The 25280-nt window shown below is 50.8% G+C and overlaps 1 protein-coding gene across 2 annotated transcripts in view; it reads right to left on the reverse strand.

Annotated features, from left to right (window-relative positions):
* Window positions 1–25280, reverse strand: part of SLCO3A1 (solute carrier organic anion transporter family member 3A1) — a gene marked incomplete at its 5' end in the record, with an annotated part of 193864 nt that overhangs the window by 155998 nt on the left and 12586 nt on the right. For both annotated transcript variants that reach the window (XM_081114816.1, XM_081114815.1), the window contains one exon: window positions 1120–1585. In XM_081114816.1, the coding sequence (XP_080970942.1) occupies window positions 1120–1585 (466 nt within the window). The remainder of the gene's footprint in view (window positions 1–1119; window positions 1586–25280) is intronic.

The following is a 25280-nucleotide window of genomic DNA, read 5'->3' on the forward strand; positions in this document are numbered from 1 at the left end:
AGGCACAAAGCTCCCGCCAGCAGAGGTAACTTTTTCAAAGCTTAGCACTCGGGGACGGGATGTGTCATACAGTCCAACAGCTTGTGGGAAGCAAAATTCTACTTGGCAAACAAGGGGTGGAGATGCTAGGCAGGCCAGCCCTCACCGTACAAATGACCTCGCAACACGACCCAGGGGCAGTGACACGACCAAGGAGTCCATGCCACCTTGCCAAGAGCAGACACACCCATTTCCTATAAGAGCAAATCGCCACTGAGATATTTCTTAACCCCGTATCTGCAAATGGCTTCCATCCCTTCCAGGATAACATATCAGAAACGCACACAGCGCAAAGCCATTTTTAAAAACTCACATGCACCTTATTTCTTCCGAAATACCCAGTTTCAGCACATACCCCCATTACAGGAAAACATTACTCCAAGTTACGAACTTTCAATGATACCAAATACCAGCGAGTAGAGTCCAAGTGTACCCTGGGGCCAATGCCAGGTAGCCCCAAGTTCACAGGCACACGGAAGAGCAGGTAAATAAACACAAAACTCCTCCTGTCCACGTCTCCCCTCTCGAGGTCTCTTAATGCTCAGACTCAGCACAGTGGCATCACCTGGGGAGCTTTTTAAAAATGCATTATGGCCCAAGCCGGTTTGGCTCAGTGGACAGATCATCAGCCTGCAGACCAAAGGGTCCCGGGTTCGATCCCGGTCACAGGCACGTACCTCGGTGGCAGGCTCCTCCCTGGCTTGGGCCCTAGTCGGGGCGTGTGCAGGAGGCAACCAATCGATGTGTTTCTCTCACATCAATGTTTCTCTCTGTCTTTCCCTCTCTCTCCCACTCTCTATAAAAAAATAAAAAGAAAATCAATGGAAAAATGTCCTCGGGTGAGATTTTTTTTAAAAAAGCATTATGCCCAGATGGCACCCCAACCCAACTACACCAGATTTCCTGGAGTGAACCTCAGACATTAGCTCTCAATATCCCTGTGTTTTGAAGCCAATTGTGAGAACCAGTGGCTCCGGCAAAATACAAAGTTCACGGCCCACCTTTCCTTCCTTTCTCAACACGCCCACGTTACTAACAGCATGAACCAGAGAACCACGCCTGGCGCTGGCCGGCTCCTACCTATATAGAGCGAGGAGTCCTTCCTCCGCACGTGGTCGTCGATGTAGGAGACGCCCAGGGGCTGCACGGGGGTAGCACCGATGCCCAGGAGCACCTGGGCCCCAATGAGCAGCAGGTACATCATGTTGGTGGTGGTCCGGTTGCGGCAGATGAGGTCAGGATCGGGCCCCTGGTCGCTGGCTGTGCCATTGGCGGCGCAGACGTCGCGGCCCTCGGCGCCCCAGAGGATCTCGCCGGCCTCGTACTTGTACTGGTGGGTCAGGAACTCGGGCAAGGCGGACAGCAGCGCCCCCAGGGCCATGACGATGCCCCCGCAGCCGATGAGGCGCGGCCGGTGCCCGCGTGCCCCAAAGTAGCTGACGAAGAGGATGAGCGCCAGGTTCCCGATCTCGAAGCTGCTGGCGATCACACCCACGTCGGCGCTCTGCAGGTTGAACCTCCGCTCCAGGGTGGTCAGCACACTCACCTGCAGGTGCCAAACAAAGTCTCAGTGTCAATCCCGGTGGACACCACGGGGGAGGCCCCTTCTGGCCTCGTGGTACCCCTGCCCCTCTCGGCCCCCCCTGGAGGTTTGTCCCAGATGCAAAAAGACACCTGTGCAAGGGATTTAAACCCGAAGAGTCCAGTAAGCGTTTACTCAGCATGATAATGTTAATCACACGGTTAGAGAAGTTTTTATCACTGGCAGAGAAGGTTTTCTGGGCCCCTTTCCTTCCAGAAACGTCCTGCCTCTGCCCAGGAAGCATACTTTCCCCTACTCTGTCGTACTTCAGGGCCCTCGCATCCTGTGAAAGAAGTCACGCTCCCAACTCGAGCCTATTTATTTACAAAGCCCATCTGGGAGGACCCAAAAGAAATAAATTAAACGAAACAAAAACCTGGGCAAGCTAGCTGAGCTCCTAGGATAAGCAGTAGCCCTCCGCTTTCTTCTAGAGATTTCCAGACGATGCAGATGTCCCTAGAGGCCGCCAGGGAATTCATTCCTGACTGTTCTATGCCCTATAGCCCCAGGAAGGCCCCTCGGAAGGAATATTTTTATGCTTTCCCCCACCTCTGTATCCCTGTCCGCCTTCCATTGGTTTAACAAATACTTACTCTCTACTATTGGCCTGATAAGGCTCTAGTCACCAAAGAGAGAAACACCTGGAATGAACATGTCGCCTAGCATGGATCTAGCCTTCCTCCAAATGTATAAGCAGCCACAAACTCCCCAAGTGTCCGGGCACATGTGCCCACATGCACACCCTGTGTACACCTGTGATATCAGCACACAGGTGTTCTATTTGCTTTTATTATATAAAAGAACTGCACACATTCAGACAGGCTCCGCTGGCCCTGAGGTTCCCCGGGCACTAGAAGTTTCAGATGGCTGGGCCCCCCCAGTTTCAGGCCAATTGGTCTGGGAGACACCTGGGCCCTGGGATGCATTAAGGAGCCCCAGGGGATTCTGTGAGCTAACACAACACACGTTCCTTGCCCAACCCTCCAGCTCTGGTCCTGGGAGCTCTGCCGAGCAGCATTCTAACACTGACACAGCCCCCATCTGTGCCCGGTGACAGGGCAGCTGCGCACCCGTCACCTGCATTCCAAATCTGATGCCCGTTTCCATGGTGCTTGCTTTTTTAATGTAATATATATTTTTATTGACTTCAAAGAGGGAGAGGAAGAGAGAGATAGAAACATCAACGATGAGAGCGCATCATGGATCGGCTGCCTCCTGCACGCTTCCCACTGGGGATCGAGCCTGCAACCCGGGCATGTGCCCTGACAGGGAATTGAACTGTGACCTCCTGGTTCATAGGCCGAGGCCCAACCACTGAGCCACACCAGCCAGGCTCCATTGTGCGTTCTAACCCAGTCAAGGCCAGCCCTAGGTATGTGGCTAGATTATTACTTTTCAAACACAAAGTATTGGCAATTGTCGAGAAAAGAAATGTAGCGAGTCCTGATCTCATTAAAATGGCTTTCAAATACTCCCCCAAAAGTTCTGAGAGCTCTGGGGGTTAGGGAGTAAAAAAAAAAAAGGCTTCATTCATTCAGCCTGTTCCTTTGTAATACAAGCAAGAGGATGGCCTATGAGCTCTAACCAAGGCTGATCATCAGTAGTGCAGTGATGGAGGGAAGCCCATGGCCTGGGAGGTGGGGGCTTCGGGGTTCACCCAGGCCTTGGTGGTGAATCCAGAGATGCCCAGAAGAGGCCGGACGCAGAAACAAGCAGGGACCCCACCTAGGCAGGTCCCCTGGGTACACGAGAGTCACCTGGATCAGTCCGGTGGGTCTGCAGCCCCGTGACCTCCACCCCGAGAGTAGAGGACAGTGAGGGTGGCAGGAAGGGTGGGCGGGTGGGCCAGGCCAGAGCGGAAGCCCGATTTCATTCCTGCCAGGAGGCTTAACGACATACATACTTGGCAGCGCGTCTGCAAACACGGCACCCGCTCGGTTTGAGCAGGTGCGCCCTGTCATGAACTATCACGCAGGTATGGACATCGACGATGACAGATAAGGGTGGAGGGGTAGGGACAGCTGTGGGCGAAAGAGAAACAAGCAGCTCTTTAGAGAGACTGACGCCGGGGCCTGCAGCTCGGCCTGCCTCCCACCTGCTCTTGGCAGGGCGACCGCAGGGGTGACAGGAAGCAGGGGGCCTTCACCTCCTTGCCTCAGCCTCGGGGACGCCCGTGTGGATCATGTTTTGTGGATCAATTAGATCTGAGGCTAATGTTCTCAGTCACCTAAAGCACGATTTTGAGAAGACGGGCTAAGTGAGTATTCAGGAGGCCACAGGCCTCACTCGTGGCTTTTATGGGGCAGTGACAACCCATCAAGGAGGAGGTGGTGCTAAAGGGAACCACCATCTTACTTAATGGGAAACAGAAGTGAGGGAAAACAGCCTGATCCCTGGAGACCAAGGAGAGGAAACTACAGGAGGAAAACTAAAGTGGAAGTGTCCTTGCCCTGTGCCAAGTGAGTATGAAGTCATTATTAAAAGAATGCTTATTTATCAGGTTTCTACTACAACAATTAGAACGAAAAAAAAGAAATTGGGGGGAGGGTTGTATCTCAAAATCTCCTAGAGCACATGATTAAAAAATACAGATTCCCCGCCCTGGCCGGTTTGGCTCAGTGGATAGAGTGTCAGCCTGCGGTCTGAAGGGCCCTGGGTTCGATTCCGGTCAAGGGCATGTACCTTGGTTGTAGGCTCCTCCCCGGCCCAGGCCCTGGTCAGGGCGCGTACAGGAGGCAACCAATTGATGTGTCTCTCTCACATCGATATTTCTCTCTGTCGTTCCCTCTCTCTTCCACTCTCCCTAAGAAATCAATGGGAAAACACCCTCGGGTGAGGATTCACAAAAATCCGGGTTCCCCGACCCTGAGATGAGGTCCGGGCGTCTGAGGTTCTACAAAGCACCAGGGGTCTCTGATGCCCACGGGGGCTGAGGACCACACCCCTGGCCCTGCAGGTCCACGCGTGTACTCACCGTCCCCCCAGAGCCGTGGTTCTCACCCTTCGGTGGCAGCAAAATCATCCGAGGCTCCCAGCCTGCAGGCTCCAGCCACAGAGTGCGGGCAAGGGCGGGTCTGGACCGGCTCTAAGACCGCGCGTTCTCACAAGCTCCCAGGTGATGCCCATGTGCTCATCAGGGGCCCTGATTTGAGAACTCTGCTCCCCTGACCTCCCTCTGCAACAAACCCAGGCCACGTGGGATTACAGAGCTTGGTGTTTCAATTAGATGCCCATGGACAGCACCCCCTCATTTCCAGTTCATAGCCACGCTCTCCTGAATGGGAAAGGCGGGCTGCACTGAGGGTGCCTGAAGCATGGTCAGGCCAGCGGCAGAGATGGGGGCCAGCCCAAAAGAGAGACCGTCAGATAATGCTGTCACCGATGTCAGAGGGCAGGAGGCCCCAGAGGCCACGGCTCACCTTCCAAAGGGTCAGGGTTGTCCAAACGCAGTAAGAAGTCAATATCTTAGGAGCGGTACTGGAAGCTCATTGCTCCCATGAGCCCCCTCGCTTTCTTACTCTGCCTTGCTCAGCGGGGCCTGGACCTGAACTAGAATCACCTGGGAGCTACTGAAACACAGGACTCTAATGCAGTGGTTCTCAACCTTCTGGCCCTTTAAATACAGTTCCTCATGTTGTGACCCAACCATAACATTACTTTCGTGGCTACTTCATCACTGTCATGTTGCTACTGTGATGAATCGTCATGTAAATATCTGATCTACAGGATGGTCTTAGGCGACCCCTGTGAAAGGGTCGTTCGACTGCCAAAGGGGTCGCGGCCCACAGGTTGAGAACCGCTGCAAAATGTACCCTAGGAGACCTGGGCCGGGCATGAATGCTTTCAAAGCTCCCGCACCCAAGCAGGTGGAGGTATGTATGCGCAGACCGTGTGCATGGACACTGCAGAGGGTGTACACGCATGGATGTTTGCAACAGTGCAACCTGGTCATATCAGTGTGGCATCAGGACAGGAGGAGCCTCAAGTTCAAATCTGCCTCTGACAGCTGGTGGGCACAGACGTGCATGCATGTGTTACAGTGCAACGACTTAAACACTTACGATGTATCCACGTGCACATTTTATTGCATTATTTAAAGCCTTAATTTAAAATTATTTTTAAAAGGACAAAAAAAATCTAGCTTTGACAGCAATTGGCCAAGTCAAGCGTTGTGAGCCTGTTTTCACATCTGTGCGGGGTGGCACAATGTCTGAGTGAGTGCTATGCGACCACAGCTGGTACACAGTAGGTACACCAGTGTGTATGCTCTGGGAGACTGCCGGTTCCATCCCCAGCACAATGCCTGCTCCGTGGCACACACCAGAAACCTAACTATGACAGGAGACAATGCCTGGCCTGGGGGAGTTTACAGTCTGAGGAGAACAGAAAGACCATCACAGAACAGCACAGCCTCTAATCAGGGGCATACAGAGTGCAGAGGGCTCCAGGGAATCAGGCATCCTGCACATGGAGAACAAAAACATGTCGGCGATACAACGCGGATGAACTGGATTGTAGCAGGTTTGCAGGGGGCACAGGGGCTGCCCCAACATTCCCAGAGCAAAGATCAGAGGCGTGAGGCGGCTTGGCGGGTGGGAGGAAAGTTCAGACAGCCCCTGGGGAGGGAAGGACCTTTTGACCCCAGAGCGCTGTGAGGAGTCACCCGAGATGGAAAGGCCTTGAAGGCAGGCGGAGGGCCCGCCCTGGATTTGGAAGTCAATGGGGAGCCCAGGGAGGTTCCTGAGCAGGAGCCATCCATCAGCAGCGTTGCGCTGGCATCGCTGCCAAGCAGGGAGTGAGCAGAAACTGCCCAGGCAGCTATTTCAACAGTGCTGCTGAGAAACGGCGCCTTGGCAGGGCAATGCTGGCAGGATGTCAGAGAAGGTGTCTGTGGGAGAGAGGCCCCTAATACAACACTTCTGCTCTGGGGGGCGAGAGATGTGACAGAGCCCAGCAGGCTGCCCGGGACCTGGCGGAGCTGCAGCCTCACGCCACATGCCCAGCAGCAGGGCCGTGTCAGGAAGGGGAGCAGGTGTGGGCCCAGTCCAGGAGACGTCAGCCTCAGACACGACGGTAGTCACGCAGCCCAGCCGCTGTGGCTCAGTGGTTGAGTGTCGACCTATGAACCAGGAGGTCAGGGTTCGATTCCCAGGTTGTGGGCTCGATCCCCAGGAGGGGGTTTGCAGGAGGCAACCAATCAATGATTCTCTCTCATCATTGATGTGTCTCTCTCTCTCCTTCTCCTTTCCTCTCTGAAATCGATAAAATATTAAAAAAAAACAAAAACAAAAAAAACTGCAGCCACACAGAGGGCCCACGGGTCTGGAACAGAGGTGGGCTCATTTTTTCTGAAAGGGGAAGAGTTAATATTTTCAGCTTCCAGACCAGCCGTGGGCAAACTACGGCCCGCGGGCCGGATTCGGCCCGTTTGAAATGAATAAAACTAAAAAAAAAAAAAAAGACCGTACCCTTTTATGTAATGATGTTTACTTTGAATTTATATGAGTTCACACAAACACTCCATCCATGCTTTTGTTCCGGCCCTCCGGTCCAGTTTAAGAACCCACTGTGGCCCTCGAGTCAAAAAGTTTGCCCACCCCTGTTCCAGACCACATGGTCTCAGTAGGAACTACTCCACACACCCCAGCACAAAGCAGCAATATACAGACGATGAGCATAGCTGGTTCCCATCAAACTTGAACCAAACACGCAGAGGGCTGGACTCAGCCCCAGGCTCTGTCAATAACAACATGGGAAACCACGTTACCCATGCGTCTGTAATAAACACGCTGGCCATTTATAACACGCGTGTGAGGCACTCCGGTTGCTGACACGAAAACGTCATTCCAGGCACAACTTGAATGCAAGTTTGTTTTTTTCATCCATGGAAGTAACGTGTGAGCCCGTTTCCGTCTCTTCTCTGATGGGCCAAGGAAGGGGGAGGGGCTCGACCCAGGCAGCCCAGGGAGCACGGGCCCCTCCCTGCAGCCGCAGCAGCAATTGCATCCTGCGAGGCACCTTATGAGGGTTTGTTTTTCATCAGAACAGCAGCCCCTTGAGTAACTCAAGGCACAGGGGGAAGGGACACACACGACATCACTTGCGGATCCAGAGCCCAAGTTTGCAGAACCAGCAGATGACACAGCAGCACCTCCTGCAAGTGCCCTGGTGGCAAACAGATAGCTGGCCTGGCACAAGGTCGGCGGGTCAAGGTTGCTTTATCTCTGGTTAGCCTGTAGTAGGACCACATGACAGATACCTGGGTGTAACTTCACAACCGTTTTTTCTTTAAAAGCCGAGTGAGAATTATAAGGAGAATCTCTAATGTAGACCTGGCTCTGGACTCCAGCCCTCACCAATGGCATCAGTGTGCATGAGGGGGTGCGGGGAGGGGCCCAGGGAACCCATGAGCGACTCTGAGAGCCACACACGAGCCGTGAACTTCAGGCGCCTGTACGCCTTTTCCCTGCGCAGCATGCAGGTGGCAGATCTGACCTCGCAGTCGCCACAGGTTCAAATAAGGGGCAAGCCCTGTGCAACCTCGTCGCTGGGTCTGCCCTTATGCCGGGGGTTGCGCATGCGCATCCTTGCAGCGGGACCCTGAAGCCCACCAGCTTCATCCGCACCCGTGTCTTTAACAGAAGCACCACCATTTCCTCTGGCCGCCCTGAGAGTGAGCATCTCAGCCGGCCTTCCCTAGACAGGCCTCCGACTCTCTTTGCCTCTGCCATTTCCTGCCTCTTTCTCAGACTGTTTCCCCTCTACATCCTGTTTCTTAGTCTCTCCCATCAGTCTATTCTCCCCAAAACTCGGTTCCCTGAACGGCCCTCAAGTGCATCGGAAACCTTTTTTATTGTTCTTTATATTTAATGAAATCTTATGTTCAATTCATTCTACCAGAATGCGTAGTAGCATTTTATGATTCTCTTCTTTAAAAAAATATATCTCTAAATTTGCTTGTTTCCCACTTATAAATCTCGTGATTGATTTTTCTCTATAGCTCAGTGGTCCATCAGAGAAAAACGAAAACTCCCCATCTCTACTGGGTACAACTAATACAATTTTCTTCCACTCAGTTGCCGAGCTGTACATTTTACATCAGAAAGTTTGACATCGGGCTGACTATTATTAATAGTTTGTGGTTAGCATCTTTCACACAAAAACTTCAGACTATTTTTCAGTTCACAATTTATGGGGTGCCAGGTGTCTTTTATTACGGAAACTTCAAGAACAATAGAAATTAAATGATTTCCTCAGCAGTCAACAAAAAAATGCAGGGGACCAGACACAGTCTGAAGAAAGAGATTTCTGCCCTGGCCGGTGTGGCTCAGTGGTTGAGCATCGACCTATGAACCAGGAGGTTCTATTCCCAATCAGGACAGATGCCCCGGCTGCAGGCTTGATCCTCAGTAGGGGTCATGCAGGAAGCAGCTACTCAATGATTCTTTCTTATCATTGATGTTTTTATCTCTCTCTACCCATCTCCCTTCCTCTCTGAAATCAGTGAAAACATTTTAAACATACTTAAACAACAAAAAGGAAGTGGCTATTGCCTAACTCGGGACCAGAGAGCTGACAGCATTTCGCTCTGTGCACTGGTGACATGGGATCAAGATTTTTTTTAAAAATATCCATGCGGGCTCTAAAGGGAAGATCTGCATTTATTAGAGGTGAAGAACATAATAAAAATGCAAAATACCACACAATAGCTTAATAACCTGTAATGACAAGTGCCGTAGCACGTGGGAAATCAAAAGATTACGCAGAAGAAAGCTGGAGTACACGCTTAGTACAATAACCCTCAATGTTTAGACTGGAGGAGTCAAGAAAATAGCTTCCATATCTCATATCAAATGAAATGGGCTCGATGATTAAGAGCTCCTAGAAGCACCATGAATCAATGGCATTGGCCGAGAAAACCCGATGAAAAGTCACAGTCATTTTCTCCCAGTAATCAAACGTTGGTTTCATTTACAAAAAGCTTCCGTATGGAATCCTGCCTCCATAAAGCATTGTGTGCTGGCCTGGAACCATCAATACGGCTGAGCCAGCCCCTTCGACAAGGGAGTACATGCATTTCCAAACAGCCCTAAATGCCACAGCCTGGGAAAAGGTCTCGCTTATACTAATGCCCTGCGGGGGGATGCATCATATTAAACTTCTCTCACTTCCTTTCCCTTTTCATTAAGAAACGGACCCACCTCTTGAGGCCCTGCTTTAAAGTCCAACTTCCTCTCTGCTGAAACAGGTCATCCCTGGCTAATATCTCATCCCCCCCATCCCTCCCCCAAACACCAAGTAAATGCGTTGTGTTAATTGTGCTAATAACACAGTTCGGCTTATACATTGGAAGTCGCAGGCCTCCTTGCCCACAGGTCATTTTGCTTTAAAGGCTCCTTTTTCATGTAAATCACATCCCTTCATATATACTTGCTGAGACTGAAGAGATCTGCCTACACTGCTACAGGCTGTGAAATAATTGCCGAGGAGCTCTGTCCCCAAAGGACAGGCAAGGAGCAGGGAGCAAGCTCCGTGAGTCCCTGGAGAGGACTCCCAGCCACAGTCCAGGATGCCCATGGGGTCCAGTGAAACAGCCTCCACCTCGTGTCTCTGACACTCGAGTGGCGCCCTGCTAGCCACAGCGGGCTCCCGAGACACACAGGCACCGGGGTTCCTGTTTCCTGCCTCTGGGCAGGAGCGTGTAATAGGGAACCAGTCCTGGCTGGGTAAAGTGGGCGCAAGCGCAGGCATCACGGAAATCACCTGAGAGCATTTCAGAACTGCAGACTCGCAGTGCTGGCCCCGGCCTGCATTGTAATGAGATCCCCAGGTGATGTGCACGGTGAAGTCAGAGAAACAGCGCCTGGGGCTGCGTGCTTTATCCGCCTCTAACCTCCCTCCTTGGGATCACAAGGCTGCCAGCAGCCTCCTGAGGGGGGAGGGGAGGGGAGCATATTCAGCCACACACCCAGTCTCACTGTCTAGCTACCTTCGGGGAGGAGGGCACATAAAACCCTCTCTGTGACCTTCAGCATGTACCCAATCCATCCATCGGTAAGTTCCGTCGGCTCTACGTTAGTGGATCCCAACTGTACAGGCGTCTGTGTCCCAGCCACCAGGGTCCCCACCCCGCGCTGATCCTCCCCACCACCCAGGCAATGAAAGAGGTACTTGAAGGACAGGAGGCATCACCTATCATCGTCCTACGGTTCCCATGGCACCCAGAACAAAACCCTAACCCCGGACCACAGGCTTCAAGGTGAGAAACCCCACCAGGCCTCCCCTCCAAGCTCAGTCCTCCACAATCCTCTGTGTCACCCTTCCAACCTCACTGGCCTCATTCCGATTTTGCAAATAGGCCAAACACAGTCCCAACTTCCAGACAATTTGTTGCTCCCTCTGCCTAAACCATCTTGATTTTTTTAAATATATTTTTATTGATTTCAGAGAGGAAGGGAGAGGGAGAGAAACATCAATGATGAGAGAGAATCGTTGATCGAATGCCTCCTGCATGTCCCACACTGAGGATCAAGCCTGCAACCCAGGCATGCGCCCTGACCAGGAATCGAACCGTGACCTCCTGCTTCATAGGTCACCACTCAACCACTGAGCCATGCTGGCCAGGCTGCCTAAACCATCTTTTCTCAGATCATGACAAGGCTGTCTCCTCACCAAACAGATCCTGAGGGAGGCTTTCCTTAAAGGAGCCCCTTCTATTGTTCATTGCACTCAGGTGCCTGATCGGAAAATTCCTCTAAGCCTCAATGGGCAAGGACTCTCTGCTCTCTGCCTCGCTCACAGGCCTGTCCACCTCCTTTGTGACAATTCCCTGATACCTGCTGAGAGCGTGCGGTGCGGGGCAGGGCCCCTGCAGACACCTCTGGGCTCTGAGGGTCTGCAGTCAGCTCCGCCTTTGGGGTGCTTTTCTGCAAACAGTGACTCAAACCTCTGCCCCGATGCTTCCCGTGACTCACCGCTACATCCACACGTTCATTTCCAGGAACATCATCTCCTAAGACCAGGCACGCCCCTCCTGGATCCTGTTACCTCACTTGTGAGACAGAAATCTGAGCCCCTTGTAAGGCTGCTGTGGGATTTAGAAATCATACCCTACCAGCGTCAGAGGGACGGCGATGGCAGGCAGCTTGTCCTTTCGCTGCGACACTAGGACACTGTTTAAGGACTGACCCGAGGGTGGCTCCACTCTCTAGGCCAAGGGTCAGGGCGCGATGGCCCTCCAGCCAACACTCCGGCTCCACCTGCCTTTGTAAGCAGAGCTGCACTGGAGCACAGCCACCCCGTCTGTTCAGTCACCGCGGCAGCCTTCCTGCTGCAAGTGGAGCTGAGGGCTCGGGAGAGCAACAGCCTGAAAAGCCCAAAGCATTTACTCTCAGGCTCCTCACACATCAGCCAAACCCTGCTCTGGGGGAACATCCCTGAGTTTGCTTTTGCTAGGGACTACAGAGCGTGGGGCACAAGAAGGTTTACAGTTGCGGGTTCACAAAACAGTTTATTCTTTATTATTATTAACTAGAGGCCCGATGCACGAAATTTGCGCAAGAGTAGGCCTTCCTTCCCCTGGCTGCCGGCACCGGCTTCCCTCTGGCACCCTGGACCCGGGCTTCCCTCTGGCCTCCAGCAGGCACCCGGGATCTGGGCTTCCCTCGCAGCCCCGGCTTCGTCCGGAAGGTCATCCGGAACGATGTCCGGTCTAATCAGCATATTACGCTTTTATTATTATAGATCATTGTAAACCTACTTTTGCCCCATCCTGGGTCTCGGACTCTGTGACGCTGCGTGTTAACTTGGAGATTTATATACAGTAGAAAAGAGAACCCCAAAAGCTATTGTAACATCACCCTGAAGGACAGTGGCTAATTTTGTATTAACGGGGATCAGGGCAGCCCCCTGCCCCCCGGTATGTGCCATTTTTCCATGTGGGTTATTTCAAGCTGAAAACAGTCAAGACCCAACAGATTGAAGAAGGGTTACTTCTTCTCTAACTGCCTGAAAGAATTTAGACAGGAGGCCTGAGCCAGGACGAGAGCCATTATCAAAAATAACCTTTTTGGCCCTGGCCGGTGTGGCTCAGTTGAGCGTCATCCCATGCACCAAAAGGTCGCTGGTTTGATTCCCGGTCCGGACAAAGGCCCATGTTGCGGGTTCAATCCCCGATCAGTTGGGGAGCATGCAGGAGGCAACTGATCAATATTTCTCTCTCTGATTGATGTTTCTCTCTCTCCTGTCCTCTCTCTCTGAAATCAATAAAAACATATTTTAGAAAAAAAAGATAACTCTTTACATCAGAGTTATGTGCCTGGCATGGCAAACACTTGTTTACAAAACATTTGCTCTTCCTCGCCTGGAAATCGCAGGCCCCACCCCTTCTCCTAGCTCAGATGGCATGTGAGCCTCAACTGCCTGGCTATCAGGGAATCTCCTATCTCTGGGGTTTGGGTTTCTGTAGGAATGAAATTGAAATTATTTTTTTCTCCTGTTACTCTGTCTTATGTCAGTTTAATTATTAGACGGTCCAAAGAACATAAAAGGGAAGAAGGAAAAACTTTTCTTCTCCTGCAACATCTAATGTCACTGACTGAGTTCCTTAGAAGGCAAACTCAGAGATGGACACTCTAGAATATGAAGGAGTATTCTAGGGGTCAAGCCCGTGGAAGGGAGGGAAGGAAGCAGTATGGGCAGCCAGAGACGGTGAGCTGGGACGCAGCTGTGACAGAGCCTTGTCTGTCTCTAAGGGATGTTCTGAGACAAGATGACCCTTGAGATGCAAGCAGGGGGTGAGGGATCCAGCCTTTTTTTTTTTTTTAATCTTCACCCGTAGATATTTTTCCATTAATTTTTAGGGAGAGTGGAAGAGAGAGGGAAAGACAGAGAGAAACACTGATGTGAGAGAAACACATCAATTGGTTGCCTCCTGCACATGCCCCAACCAGGGCCCAGGCCGGGAAGGAGCCTGTAACCAAGGTACATGCCCTTGACTAGAATCGAACCCAGGACCCTTTGGCCTACAAGCCGATGCTCTATCCACTGAGCCAAACCGCCTAGGGCGGGTCCAGCCTTTATATACCCACCCAAGGCTTAGAGTTCTAGGCTAGTAAATTCATAAAAGAAGCCAGCACTGTATTTGACAAGGCATAACCTGCCACCGGTGCCAATGGCCACAATGACCCAGGCACTGTGAGTTGAAGACCAGAGACCCAGGGCAACTTAGGGGCTGGGAGAGGAGCTGAGCAATGAGTTTCAGCCTAAGGGGAGGCAAATGGGGCTGTGAACCCCACAAAATGCTGCAAATGCCCTTCCACAGTGAGCAGGACCCCACAGTCCCTCCCTGTGACAACACAAAACTACATTTATCTACGGAGTCGCAGCTCGAATGTTACCACCTTAATCAGGGAAGAACAGGGATCGCTGTACAGAGAACCAACAACGTTCACTTAGCAACAATATACTTGTTCTGTGATCTTAAATCAGGGGTGGGGAACCTCCGGCCCACGGGCCGTAGAAGGCCCTGGAAATCATTTGGTCTGGCCCTGCCAAGCCATTAAGGGTGAGTTAATTAAATGCTTAACCAAATGTAACAGGCTAATTTTTAAGTTGATGATTTTGTATGGCGCACGAATAATGTTATATATATATATGTATCCAAATGGCTTTTGGCAGACAAAAAGGTTCCCCACCCCTATCATAAATGCTCAGACATTACCTATTACTAATATTAATGCAAGCAATTTTTACTGAGCACTTATTCTGAAGCAGGTTGTGTGCTAAGCAGGCACTTTTGCAAATTAATCCTCCTCCAGTCCAATGTCACTCGGCTGCTTTGCAGATAAAGAAATTAAGGTTTCTCATGCCTGGGGTCCCTGAATACGAGGTGGAGCCGAGAATGGATCCAGGCAGTGTGACTACAGTCACACTAAACACGCCAGGTAGCGGTTTGCTGCAAATCACAGGCAAGCGTTTGTCATTTGTGTAACTGGAAGCACACAGTGAAATTAAGTGAATGGAAAACACAGAGCACAGCAAGTGTATGCACAGGGGCGACACACACACACACACACACACACACACACACACTGAAGATGTAATAAGAATGCGAGCCGCCCGCACTAATTCAACAGGCCAGTCCCTGAACCACACCCCGTTCAGCTGGCACTGCCAGCCCATCTCTGTGTCCAAGGCAGGGGGACTGGGAGTCCCAGGAGAAAGGACTGATTCTGCTTTTGACTCCCGGCCAGCCCTTCACTTTGCAGCAGCGAGAGGGCGGGCAGTCTTCTCGAATCAGTTAATAACCCGTCCAAACCAAACCGCAAACGAGGGCGTAATTAAAGTTCTTTTACTTGGGTTGAAGCGTATCTGAAACCTGCCAAGTGCTCAGAGCAAAACAGCATGTCTTGAAGTTGATTTGGCCTTTTCTCCTCCTGCCTGGGACCCTAGGTGCTGAGAAAGGGAAGAAAGTTAATTATCTGCTGGGCCCCTTGGCTGGCCAAGGCCTGGAAGAGGCGCTCTCCACAAACATCGTCTCGTTAAGTCCTGGCGCGCAGGGTGGCGCGGGAATTATTGCCTTCCATTCCGAGATACGGAGGGAGAGGCTCAGAGAGATGAAGCCACTTGTGCAGGGCGCACAGCTCGGGAGGCAGGGCCGCTATTTAAAACCGTGGCAGCGGCCTCCCGCCTGGTTTCATTAAGCTGCGTGGCCACCTCTCACGCCTTCCATCACGAGACAGTCAGAAGACGAGGTGAGAGCAGCAGGCCCTCAGAAGGGCCAAGGCTTAAAACCTGTTTATTAGTCCGAAGTGGCACGTCGCCTCTGCAGGGTGACCCAGCAACCGGGCACCAGCTGGGCTCTAAATGGCCGGAGCTGCCAGGCCATTCGGAGGCGCCAAGATGAGATGAGCATTGTGTGGCGGCAGCTGCCACAGAGCTCCGTGTACCCAGGCGGTACCATGTCACTGGACGGGGGACAGTGCGGCCGGCGGAGGGGCCCAGGGTTTGCCACAGCCGTCTCAGCCAGGCGGGACAAGAGGATCTTAAAAAGCCTTAGGGTTGTGGCTGGGGGAACGGGATGGGCAGGGGCGCGTGGAGGGCCAAACACACTCAGGTAATGGCTCGAGCCATCTTGCACTCTGAGGACAATGGTGGAGGGAGGGGGAAGGGAGAGAAAGGGATGACAATATTCTAAACGAGAAAAAGGAATACTGAAGAATAAAACAAAATATTGTGCCCTGCTCTGTTTAACTATGAATTCAAAGGCATTTCTTTATTTTTTTTTAATTGATTTCGGAGAGAGAAAGGGAGAGGGAGAGAGAGACAGAAACATCAATGATGAGAGAGAATCGTTGATTGGCTGCCTCCTGCACGCCCCCTACTGGGGATGGAGCCCACAACCCGGGCATGTGCCCTGACTGGAATTGAACCGTGACCTCCTGGTTCATAGGTGGACGCTCAACCACTGAGCCACACCAGCCGGGCTCCAAAGCATTCCTGAGCCTGCCTGTAAGCCAGAGCCAAGGAAGTGGGCGCTTGACAGAGATAAAGACACCTGCCTCCTGAGCCATCCCATAAAGGGCCACATACCTGGCAAGGTGTCCCCTGGGAATGCGAGGCTTGGCCACCACACGGACACATGCAGAAACCCTGCCCTTCCCCCCTCCGCCACACTGTCAGCTGTGAGCGGAGCCCTGACCTCCCTCCACGCTCCGGGCTCTGAAGGAGAATATATAACCGCCAGGTTGGAAATGAAGGATGTTAGGTGCCGTCAGCACCTGCCATCTTGCTGGGGCGCATTAAATACCCACCATCCCTTATCCTCACAACCTGTAAAGAGAATCAGAACGCACCATCACATCTCATCCTAGCTCTTGTCTGGAGTCAAGCCAGACAACTCTGACGTCGTTGGGTGTGAGGTCCTGAGAACAAAGCCACAGAGGGCGTGGAAGGCGTCCTTGCACCAGGATGACTTAGCGCACAAATATGGTCACGCTGAGAAACAACTGCTGCTGGGAGCCCGCCTATGACATCCTCTCTTTGGAAGGGCAAAGCCTAAGGAGGCAAATCCCCGTGTCCAAGTTCACAGTCACGCTGAGTTCCTGGGCAGGAGGCACTGGAGGACTGCACACACACTCGTCCCACAGGGAAGACAGATCCTGGCCCAGGGCAGGTATGGAGAGCCGGGGCCCATGGGAGGCCGACCTGGCCTGATGAGAGACCTGAGGGGGGAAGTGTGCAAAGCAAATCTTAATTAAAAGAGGAGCACAAGAGATGAGCTTCCCAGCTGATAAGAAGAGTTAGCTCAGCCCTGGCCAGTTTGGCTCAGTGGATAGAGCATCAGCCTGAAAACTGAAGGGTCCCAGGTTCAAATTCCAGTCAAGGGCACGTACCTCGGTTTGGAGGCTTGATCCCAGGCCCTGGCCCGGGCAGTGTGGAAGGCAACCAATGGATGTGTCTCTCTCCCATTGATGTTTCTCTCTCCCTCCCTTCCACTCTCTCTAAAAATCAACAGAAAAATATCCTTGGGTGAAGATTAACAAAAAAAAAAAATAATAAATACTTGGAATCACAAAAAAAAAAAAAAAACACACAAACAAACACATACTTGGAACCAAAGTTTCTAAACACAAACCAGTAAAACACAAGAAATAATTAGGGGAGTATGAATAATTGTGAAAGCACCATCCTAGTACTAGTAATTATTAAGAGATACAAATCACAACTTGGAGCTTATCATCAACAGCAACGTTAAAGGTATCTACATGGCAGAAAAAAAAAAAATTGCAAATCACTCAGAAGGGGAATCCCTCCAGAAATGACTGCTCTGGGTGAGGAAATTCTACGGGACAGAATGTTGACTGTGTGGCGGTTTCTAACCGTCCCCGTGAGCCAAGCGAGGCAGTCCCTTCAACCCAAGTCCCTGCAGCGGAAGCAGGAGGGCCAGGCAGAGGCTGGACGTTCGGATCCCAAACGGGCTGAGAAGCCTAGGTTTCTGCCATTCCCCACAGAGCCTCTGTCGATGGAGAGAAAAGGCAAAAAAGAAAGGGATTCTAGGGTCTCGCTACCAAGTTTCTCTTTTCACTGTCAAGGCAAGCAGACTTCACAAACCATGCGTACAGGCACCTGGTGAAAGTGAAACCAAGACCACATCCTGCCAACTATGAAAAAAAAGGAGGGAGAGGGGGATGGGGTTATTTGATTAACAACCAGTCTCCAAGCATTTGGCAACCTGCAGATTAAGATGAGCGGATAGCCCGCCTGGAATCTGACCGGCTGGAGCTCATGGCTCCTCCCCAGGACCTGGCCGCTAGTCTCTCTGTTTACAGGGACGGTGCCGGCCTGGACCACGCCGTGGCTGCTGGCCCATCGGCTGTTCCCTGACTCACCAGGCACCAGAGCACAGCCCAACAACTTCTTAAAGAACAGGGTGATGTGTATTACAGCTCCTTGGGATGCCAGGGGATATCTCATTGCAAACCAATTTCTAGTTTTTTTCTAGCCCAGAACTGACTGGTTTACGTGGAGTTATACTTTTTGCGCAGACTCAGGAAAATCAGAGTGGGCTGAAAAGTCATGTGCGTGGCTCTGGGAGTGGCAGTGGGAAATGCCCCTTGGCGTCCCAGGTTAGTAAGTGTCACCTCTTTCTGCTTGCTCGTTCATTCATTCGTTTGAGAAATGTTTTCCGAACACCACCGTTCCTGTGCTCAGCCCAGGACTGGGAGCTTGGAACACAAACATAAGCCAATGCAGCGCTTCAACAATACATGTTTCAAAGAACAGAGCAGTGTATTCCCATTCCACTCGGTAAAGGCAGGGCCTGCATGTGTGCGTGAGACGGCAGACGTGAACTTCACCAGTCCTCACGGGCCCTCTCCTGGGACACGTGTCTCAGGGGCCTTCCGCGTGGTTTCGGTTTAACAGCATGAGCCCTGAATGTACTGGTTACCTTCTAGGCAACCGAGGAATGCCCGTGGGTAACACCCCACCCACACAATGGTAGTCTCTCAGCTTCTTTGGAACCAAACGCCCCAGTGAGAGGCAACCGTGCTTCAAGGCACTGATCTTAAGGGTTTGGGGTTATGACAGCGTTGGCTGCAAAGGAGACCCCAAAAGAAGGGCACCTGACTTGGCCAGGGAGGGGCCAGGGTGACCCCACTCAAGCATGACAAGGAGATTGCCAGGCCAAGGAATCACATGGCTTAGGCTCAGAAAAGCATCTCCTAGTCTGGGCCAAAGGCACACACTTCTGTTTCCCTTGTGGGCCGAGGGCACAGGCTGCTCCATTCCCGTGACTTGGCTCCCTCGCTCACCTCTTAGGGATCTTGTTAAGAGTTCAGTTGCGCATCAAAATTAATCAGCCACTTCCTGGAACGCGGGTGTCTCTCAGGAAGCCAACGACCTGCCCTATAACAGTGTTTTCATCGGAGAAAAATGGACCATTACTTATAAAAGCCACTCGTACAAAGGGAACTCTATGCGTCTGCAGTAACTATGAGCCCGGGGCAGTTGAAACCATTATGTCAATCCCCCACCTTCCTTTTCCTTTGCTTTGTATTTTTTTTCTTAACGTTCAGGCATATTTTCGTTGGCAACCTAAAAAACACTCAAACGCTAATTTTTGTTACATGCACACGCATCTTGCTGGCTATCACTGCACAGCATAAGCACGCCACTCTCTCAAGCAGACTCGCAATTTCCCCCAAGTGCGGTATAAATTTCAAACCAATAAATACAATGGTTTTAAACTGTCCTTGTAGATGTTACTAACCTCGCCCCCACCAATGATATCACTGTTTCCATAGTAACTAATGTACTTCAAAGTGGAAAATGCAGATGGTGGCTTTAAAATAGGGAGGGGGGGGCAGACAAAATAAGTGGCAGAAACAAAGCACATCACTGTGTAAGCGGCGCTGCACCTGCCTCGTGGGGCGCCAGCTCAGGGACAAGTAGTAAATATTTTAGTAGAAGCCTTATGCTAACAGATCATCTATATAACAGTGGCCGATCAAATTACCCCATCACTTTCGGAGACATGGCTGCCCGAGTCAATGCATGCAGGGAAAAATGCCTGTTCAAAGCACAGGTACCATCACAGGCTGATTTGCAAGCGTCTCATACTCTATTTGACAGTGATGTTGTCATTATGCCTAACTGAGGAGAGCTTTATCAGAGATATGTGAATGCCAGGTAGGAAGAATGCGACTGCTCACAAGAGAGAAATGGAGAAAATGGGTAGAGAGGAAACAAGCCTCAATTCTTCCTTCCTGAATAAAAGAAACAAATGGTGTTCATCTCCACGCAATGCAGCATTCCTCTCTCCAGGCATGCGGCCTTTGGGGTGAAGCGTGGGTACGCTTACGGTTATTGTCGGTATTTCAATGTGTGGATGCTGGTGAATGAAGATTTTTTTTCTGAACAGGAAAATCCATGCTCGGAGTTGCAAGGAAGGCGGCTAGAAGGTAATGATCGGGGTAATTTGACACAAAACTGGGGTCTGGTTTTAAAACATCACAGAGTGTTTGATCTGTCCCTGTCAAAATGTCATTCTTGACATGTAACATACTTCAGAGAAGCTCTGAGAAGTTCCACTGTTTAGTCTCCGTGCTGTGAAAGCCAATATTTAGAGACCGCGAGATGACGCCAAGTCCCGTAAACACACGATGAGCTACTTGCTTCTGCTGCCCGGTGGCTGTCACCAACGGCTAGGACGTCATCTGGATGGTGGAGTCCGTGGGACGTGCCCCCGACTGCCCTGATGAAGATCTCCCAGGATGGCGGTTTCATTTCTGGGATGCTCCATGTTGCCTCATTTTATCAGCACGGATTTCTGAGTTTTAGGGAAGCTCTGAGCTAGCTCTCTTCCCCTTGGTGCTGCCTGACCTCCGGCAGCGTCTCAGACCAGACTATGGTCTCCAGTTGCTCTCAGGCTCACTGAGTTGCTTCCTTCCTAAAACACCTGTTTCTACGGGTTACACCACATTTTTTAAAAATATATTTTTACTGATTTCAGAGAGGAAGTGAGAGGGAGAGAGACAGAAACATCCATGATGAGAGAGAATCATGGATCAGCTGCCTCCTGCACGCCCCCCACTGGGGACTGAGCCCACAACCCAGGCATGTACCGTGACCAGGAATCAAACTGTGACCTCCTGGTTCATAGGTCCATGCTGAGCCACACTGGCTGGGCGACATCTTAAATGTTTTTAAGGGAGAAAGTGAGAGAGAGAAAACAGGCGTTGATACCCGAATTAAACTATACATATGAGAACTGCCATCATCATTTCCAGAGGCTTCATGCCAAATTAATTAAAACATTAAATAGCCATTTAAGTGGTTAGGAGACAACATAAAGATGAAAAGGAACGGATTCTTCCGCAGCAGATTTGATTGTAATGCCTCGGATCAATAAACAGTATCTTAAAGACCAGGAAATAAATCAAGGGCTCCCAGCCCCAAAAAAAGGGCCTTTAAATGCTTCTGTCCAAATGCAGACGGAACGCACGGAAATGAGGCTGCTCGCTCGGTGGAGTTGAAGCGGTTCCATGTGGGCCAGGCAGCAGGACCCCACACATACTGGCAAACGTCAAAGATCTGTAATGAGCTGGCGCCGTGCTCGTGGGCCAGGCCTGTGAATAGAGGGCAGGCCTGCGATTCTGCCGCACACGCCCGCCGCCAGGGCCCGGTCCTCAGGGGCAGCTCGCAGGAGCTCCCTGCAGGGCCATCTGGAAGGGGCTGTGCAAACACAAGCAGGCCTGTCCCACCGACCGGCTGGGAGGGAAGCCCCACCAAGTACGGGCAGGTCTCCAGCCTGGGGCCGCCAGAAGCACCGGGTACCAGCTGAACGCGTCTGTGAGCACATCGGCCTCCTGTTACCAGGCCTCATAGGAGACCAGGCGGAGAGACCACCCAGAGGAAGGAGTTGGCCTTGGGCTCTGGGGCGATGAGGCTGGGGGGTTGGGAGCACCATCCCTGGGAGCACAGTAGAGGCAGGAATTCATACGAGGCACCAGCACCTTATCTGGGGAGCCAGGAGCCTGGGTCAGAGACCCCCAACTCTCAAAATTCTTTCATATTCTAGGAAAGGGGTCTGCAACTTTGTCTTCTATATCAGATACTAAAGATTCTAGGCTCCGCAGGCCATCTGGTCTTTATCACAACCTCTCAATTGTTGCCCGGCCAGTGTGGCTCAGTGGTTGACCATTGCTCCATGCACCAAGAGGTCACTGGTTCAATTCCTGTCAGGGCACATGCCCAAGTTGTGGGCTGGATTCATTTAGGGGGCATGCAGGAGGCAGCCAATCCATGATTCTGTCTCATCACTGACGTTTCTATCTCTCTCTCCCTCTCCCTTCCTCTCTGAAATCAATAAAAAAAAAATATTTTAAAAATAAAATAAAGGTGGGGAAAAAAGAATGGTGGGGTGAAAATGCCCCACCTACCTCTCAGGGTTCCTGAAAGCTGAGATGGCATATCCATGACAACACCGGGAGCCACTAGGCATTCCACACACCTGAGACAACACTGGACCCATTTATATTGTTGATGGTAAAACCGAGACCCAAACAAGAGCCTTTAAATACACATCAAAATTCTTGGTAAGGCCTGTGGAATACTTTTCGAATAAGGTACATATAATTTTGTAGCCAGGTTTTGAAAAATGCCCATTTGTGGAGGAAGCGAACATTAATTAGAGTGTTTGCGCATACTGGCATGGAGCAGTCTGTAATTTTCTAAGGGCTGTTATGGCTGAATTATTACATAATGGCCCTTGTTTTTGAGTGGCTGGTTGTTCCGAGCAAGAAGGCAGCTGAGGGCTGAACACGCAGGTAGCAACATGCCTTGGAGCAGGGCCCCTGTGAACGCATGGAGGTTCATTTTCAGAGAAAATGAAATTCACAAAACCTGCAAATGCCATTTTACACTCGCAGAAGGAAAGAACAGATAACATGGTTCTCTGGCCCCAATGAAGTCATGCTCGGCATTCGTTACCTTCGCTCTCAGTTAAAAAACAAGAAAAAGAACGGTGCTCGCTCACAAGTAGTAACGTGTTAAAACGATATCAAAACACCAAGCATGCATCAACTTTCAAGTCAGCTGTGACTTCAGGAGCTGTGGTCTGAGGAAAGAGAAGGGATCTTAGAGCAAGATAGAACTGACACCCGGGATCCAAACAGAGTGGGCAAGTTTACAACTGTGAGCCCTCGTTTCCTTCTCTGTAAACTGAAATAATGGCATTTCCCTAGCTGGTCTGGCTCAATGGGTAGAGCGTCAGCCTGAGGACTGAAGGTTCCCGGGTTCCATCCAGTCAGGGCACATGCCCAGGTTGTGGGCTCAATCCCCAGTAGGGGGCGTGCAGGAGGCAGCTGATCGATGATTCTCTCTCATCACTGATGTTTCTATCTTTCTCTCCCTCTCCCTTCCCCTCTGAAATCAATAAAACTATATTTTAAAAAAAGAAGAAATAATGGCATTTCCTTCACAGGATTGTTGTGAGAGTCTAATCAGACCATTTATGTACTTCCTGGCACACATAAGATCCTCGAAAATGTCTGTTCCCCTCCTGCCATCTACAGCGGTGACTAGCCCTTTTAAAACCAGCATCCCATTTTAGAATTCTGAAACTCAAAACAGAAAAGTGATGAGAAATTTAGATTTATATTAGCAAAGCGCTGACAACAACCCACCATACAAAAATAGGATAGTGAAATATCATAGAATACAGCAGAATATTATGCAATCCTTTAAAATGATGCTGGGTACGTCTCAATTAAAATGCTACAAACCTCCATGAGAAGAGCCTCACGCTTCCAAAACTTAAGTAAAGGAATTTTGAAGCTGAAATAAAATAGTCTCCAGTCAAAAACAAGCAAGAAAATGAACACACCCGGTGTCATGAAATCCAAGCGCTGCTGCTAAAAAGAGTAAAGGAAGGTTCGAAAGCAAAGCAGAGTGGACGGTGGAGTCTCTAAGCTCCACCCCCCAGGGAGATGAGCCAGTGAATAAGTAACACGCCTGAGAGTTCCCATTAGGGTTTCCAACTCAGGGAGCAGCAGCCATGAGTGGCTACCCACATACTCCTCTTTTCTGATGGGAACAGGGAAGATGTCCACTGGGAGGAAAGGATGGAACGGAGGCCACAAGCCATGGTGCTGATCCTCTCTGCCTGATGCAAGGGAAGGCTTTCAGGAGAACACAGGGAAAGCCGGGCTATTCTGGGGCAGGAGCACACTGGGTGCCCCCACCCAGGAAGACTGAATCCACCCAAAAGGACCTTTCAAAGATCCCAGAAGCATAAGCTGGCAATCCCGCATCTTCTGGCCAAGACGAGCAGCTCCCTCTACACCACCTGCTGCAGCTCCGCTAGTTCTGCTACTCTGTATGTCTTCAGGCCACAGCAACATTCCAGGGCAGAAGCCAGTGACTTGAAGTTTTCATTAGGTCTTTGGTTAAATGCGAGTGAAACTACCGTTACTACCCTGTATTTTAAGAACATATATATTTAAAAGTATATCTAGCGCTGGCCCTTGTAGCACAGTTGATTGGAGCATTGTTCCGTACACCAAAAGGTGGCGGGCTCGATCCCTGGTCAGGGCACATACCCAGGTTGCAATGGGGCACGTGCGGAAGGCAACTATAGATGTTTCTCTCTCACACTGATGTTTCTGTCTCTCTCTCTCTCGCTTCCTCTCTCTAAAAATCAATAAACATATCTTCAGGTGAAGATAAATAACAACAACCTTAGTAACTAGGGAGGCACAAGCTACGCACATTGAATGGATTATCTCACTTAGTATTCACAAGATCATCTGAAGTTGGTATAAATACCGTCCCAATCTTAGATAGGAAATAGAGAGTTGGAGAGGTAGAAGCAATGGCCCAAAGCCACATAAGATTAACAAGCAGCAGCCCTGAACTTCACAAAGACAACACATACCCTCTACTCCTCCATCCTTGAAATCAAGAGGGAATGTGGGCAGAGCCAGAGAGACTGACAGGACACACACCAAAGTGTTCACAGTGGATCTCCAGGTCACAGCATTATGGATGGTGTTTCTTCTTTGTTATTATTTTTTTAAATGTATCTGTGCTTATCTGCATTTTCCAACTTTTCAACATGTGCATTCCTTTTGTAAAAAGTAAAACAATAATGTCTTTGTATTTATTTTTTTATAAAAAGCCACAAGCATAAACTTGAAGTTCAAGTGAATGGTAGAGCCAAGGGATGTGGCCCCATGGGCAGGAAGTCTCAGCCACTGCCTGGGCAGCCATCTGCGGGCAGCAGGTGCGGCCAACAGGCCAGAGGCATCCTGGCCAGACTCCACGCACCCTCTGCACAGGCTCTGAAGCTGAAGGGCGACCAGCTCAGCGAATCCCCACGCCACCCGCCCAGCCACACCACTGAGGCCTTGGCCCAGTAGCCAGTCAGCCCTGCTCATAGCACAGCCTCTCTCTGGACCCCTCGTGGCTATTCCCAGGAGGAGTGCGCCCTCAGCAGCTTGCCAACTTGTTCTCAAGGAGAACAGGAGGGGAATGTTGAATGGCCTCCATCCAATCCTTAAACTGTAAACCGCACGCCCACTCTCTGTTTGGAGACACTTCCTGTGCGTGAACACAGCTTGTTCTATTACCAGCTTTAATGTTATCCAGAACCGAT

The sequence above is a fragment of the Myotis nattereri genome (genome assembly GCF_964212035.1).
Source record: "Myotis nattereri genome assembly, chromosome: 21".
Classification (NCBI taxonomy): Eukaryota; Metazoa; Chordata; class Mammalia; order Chiroptera; family Vespertilionidae; genus Myotis; species Myotis nattereri.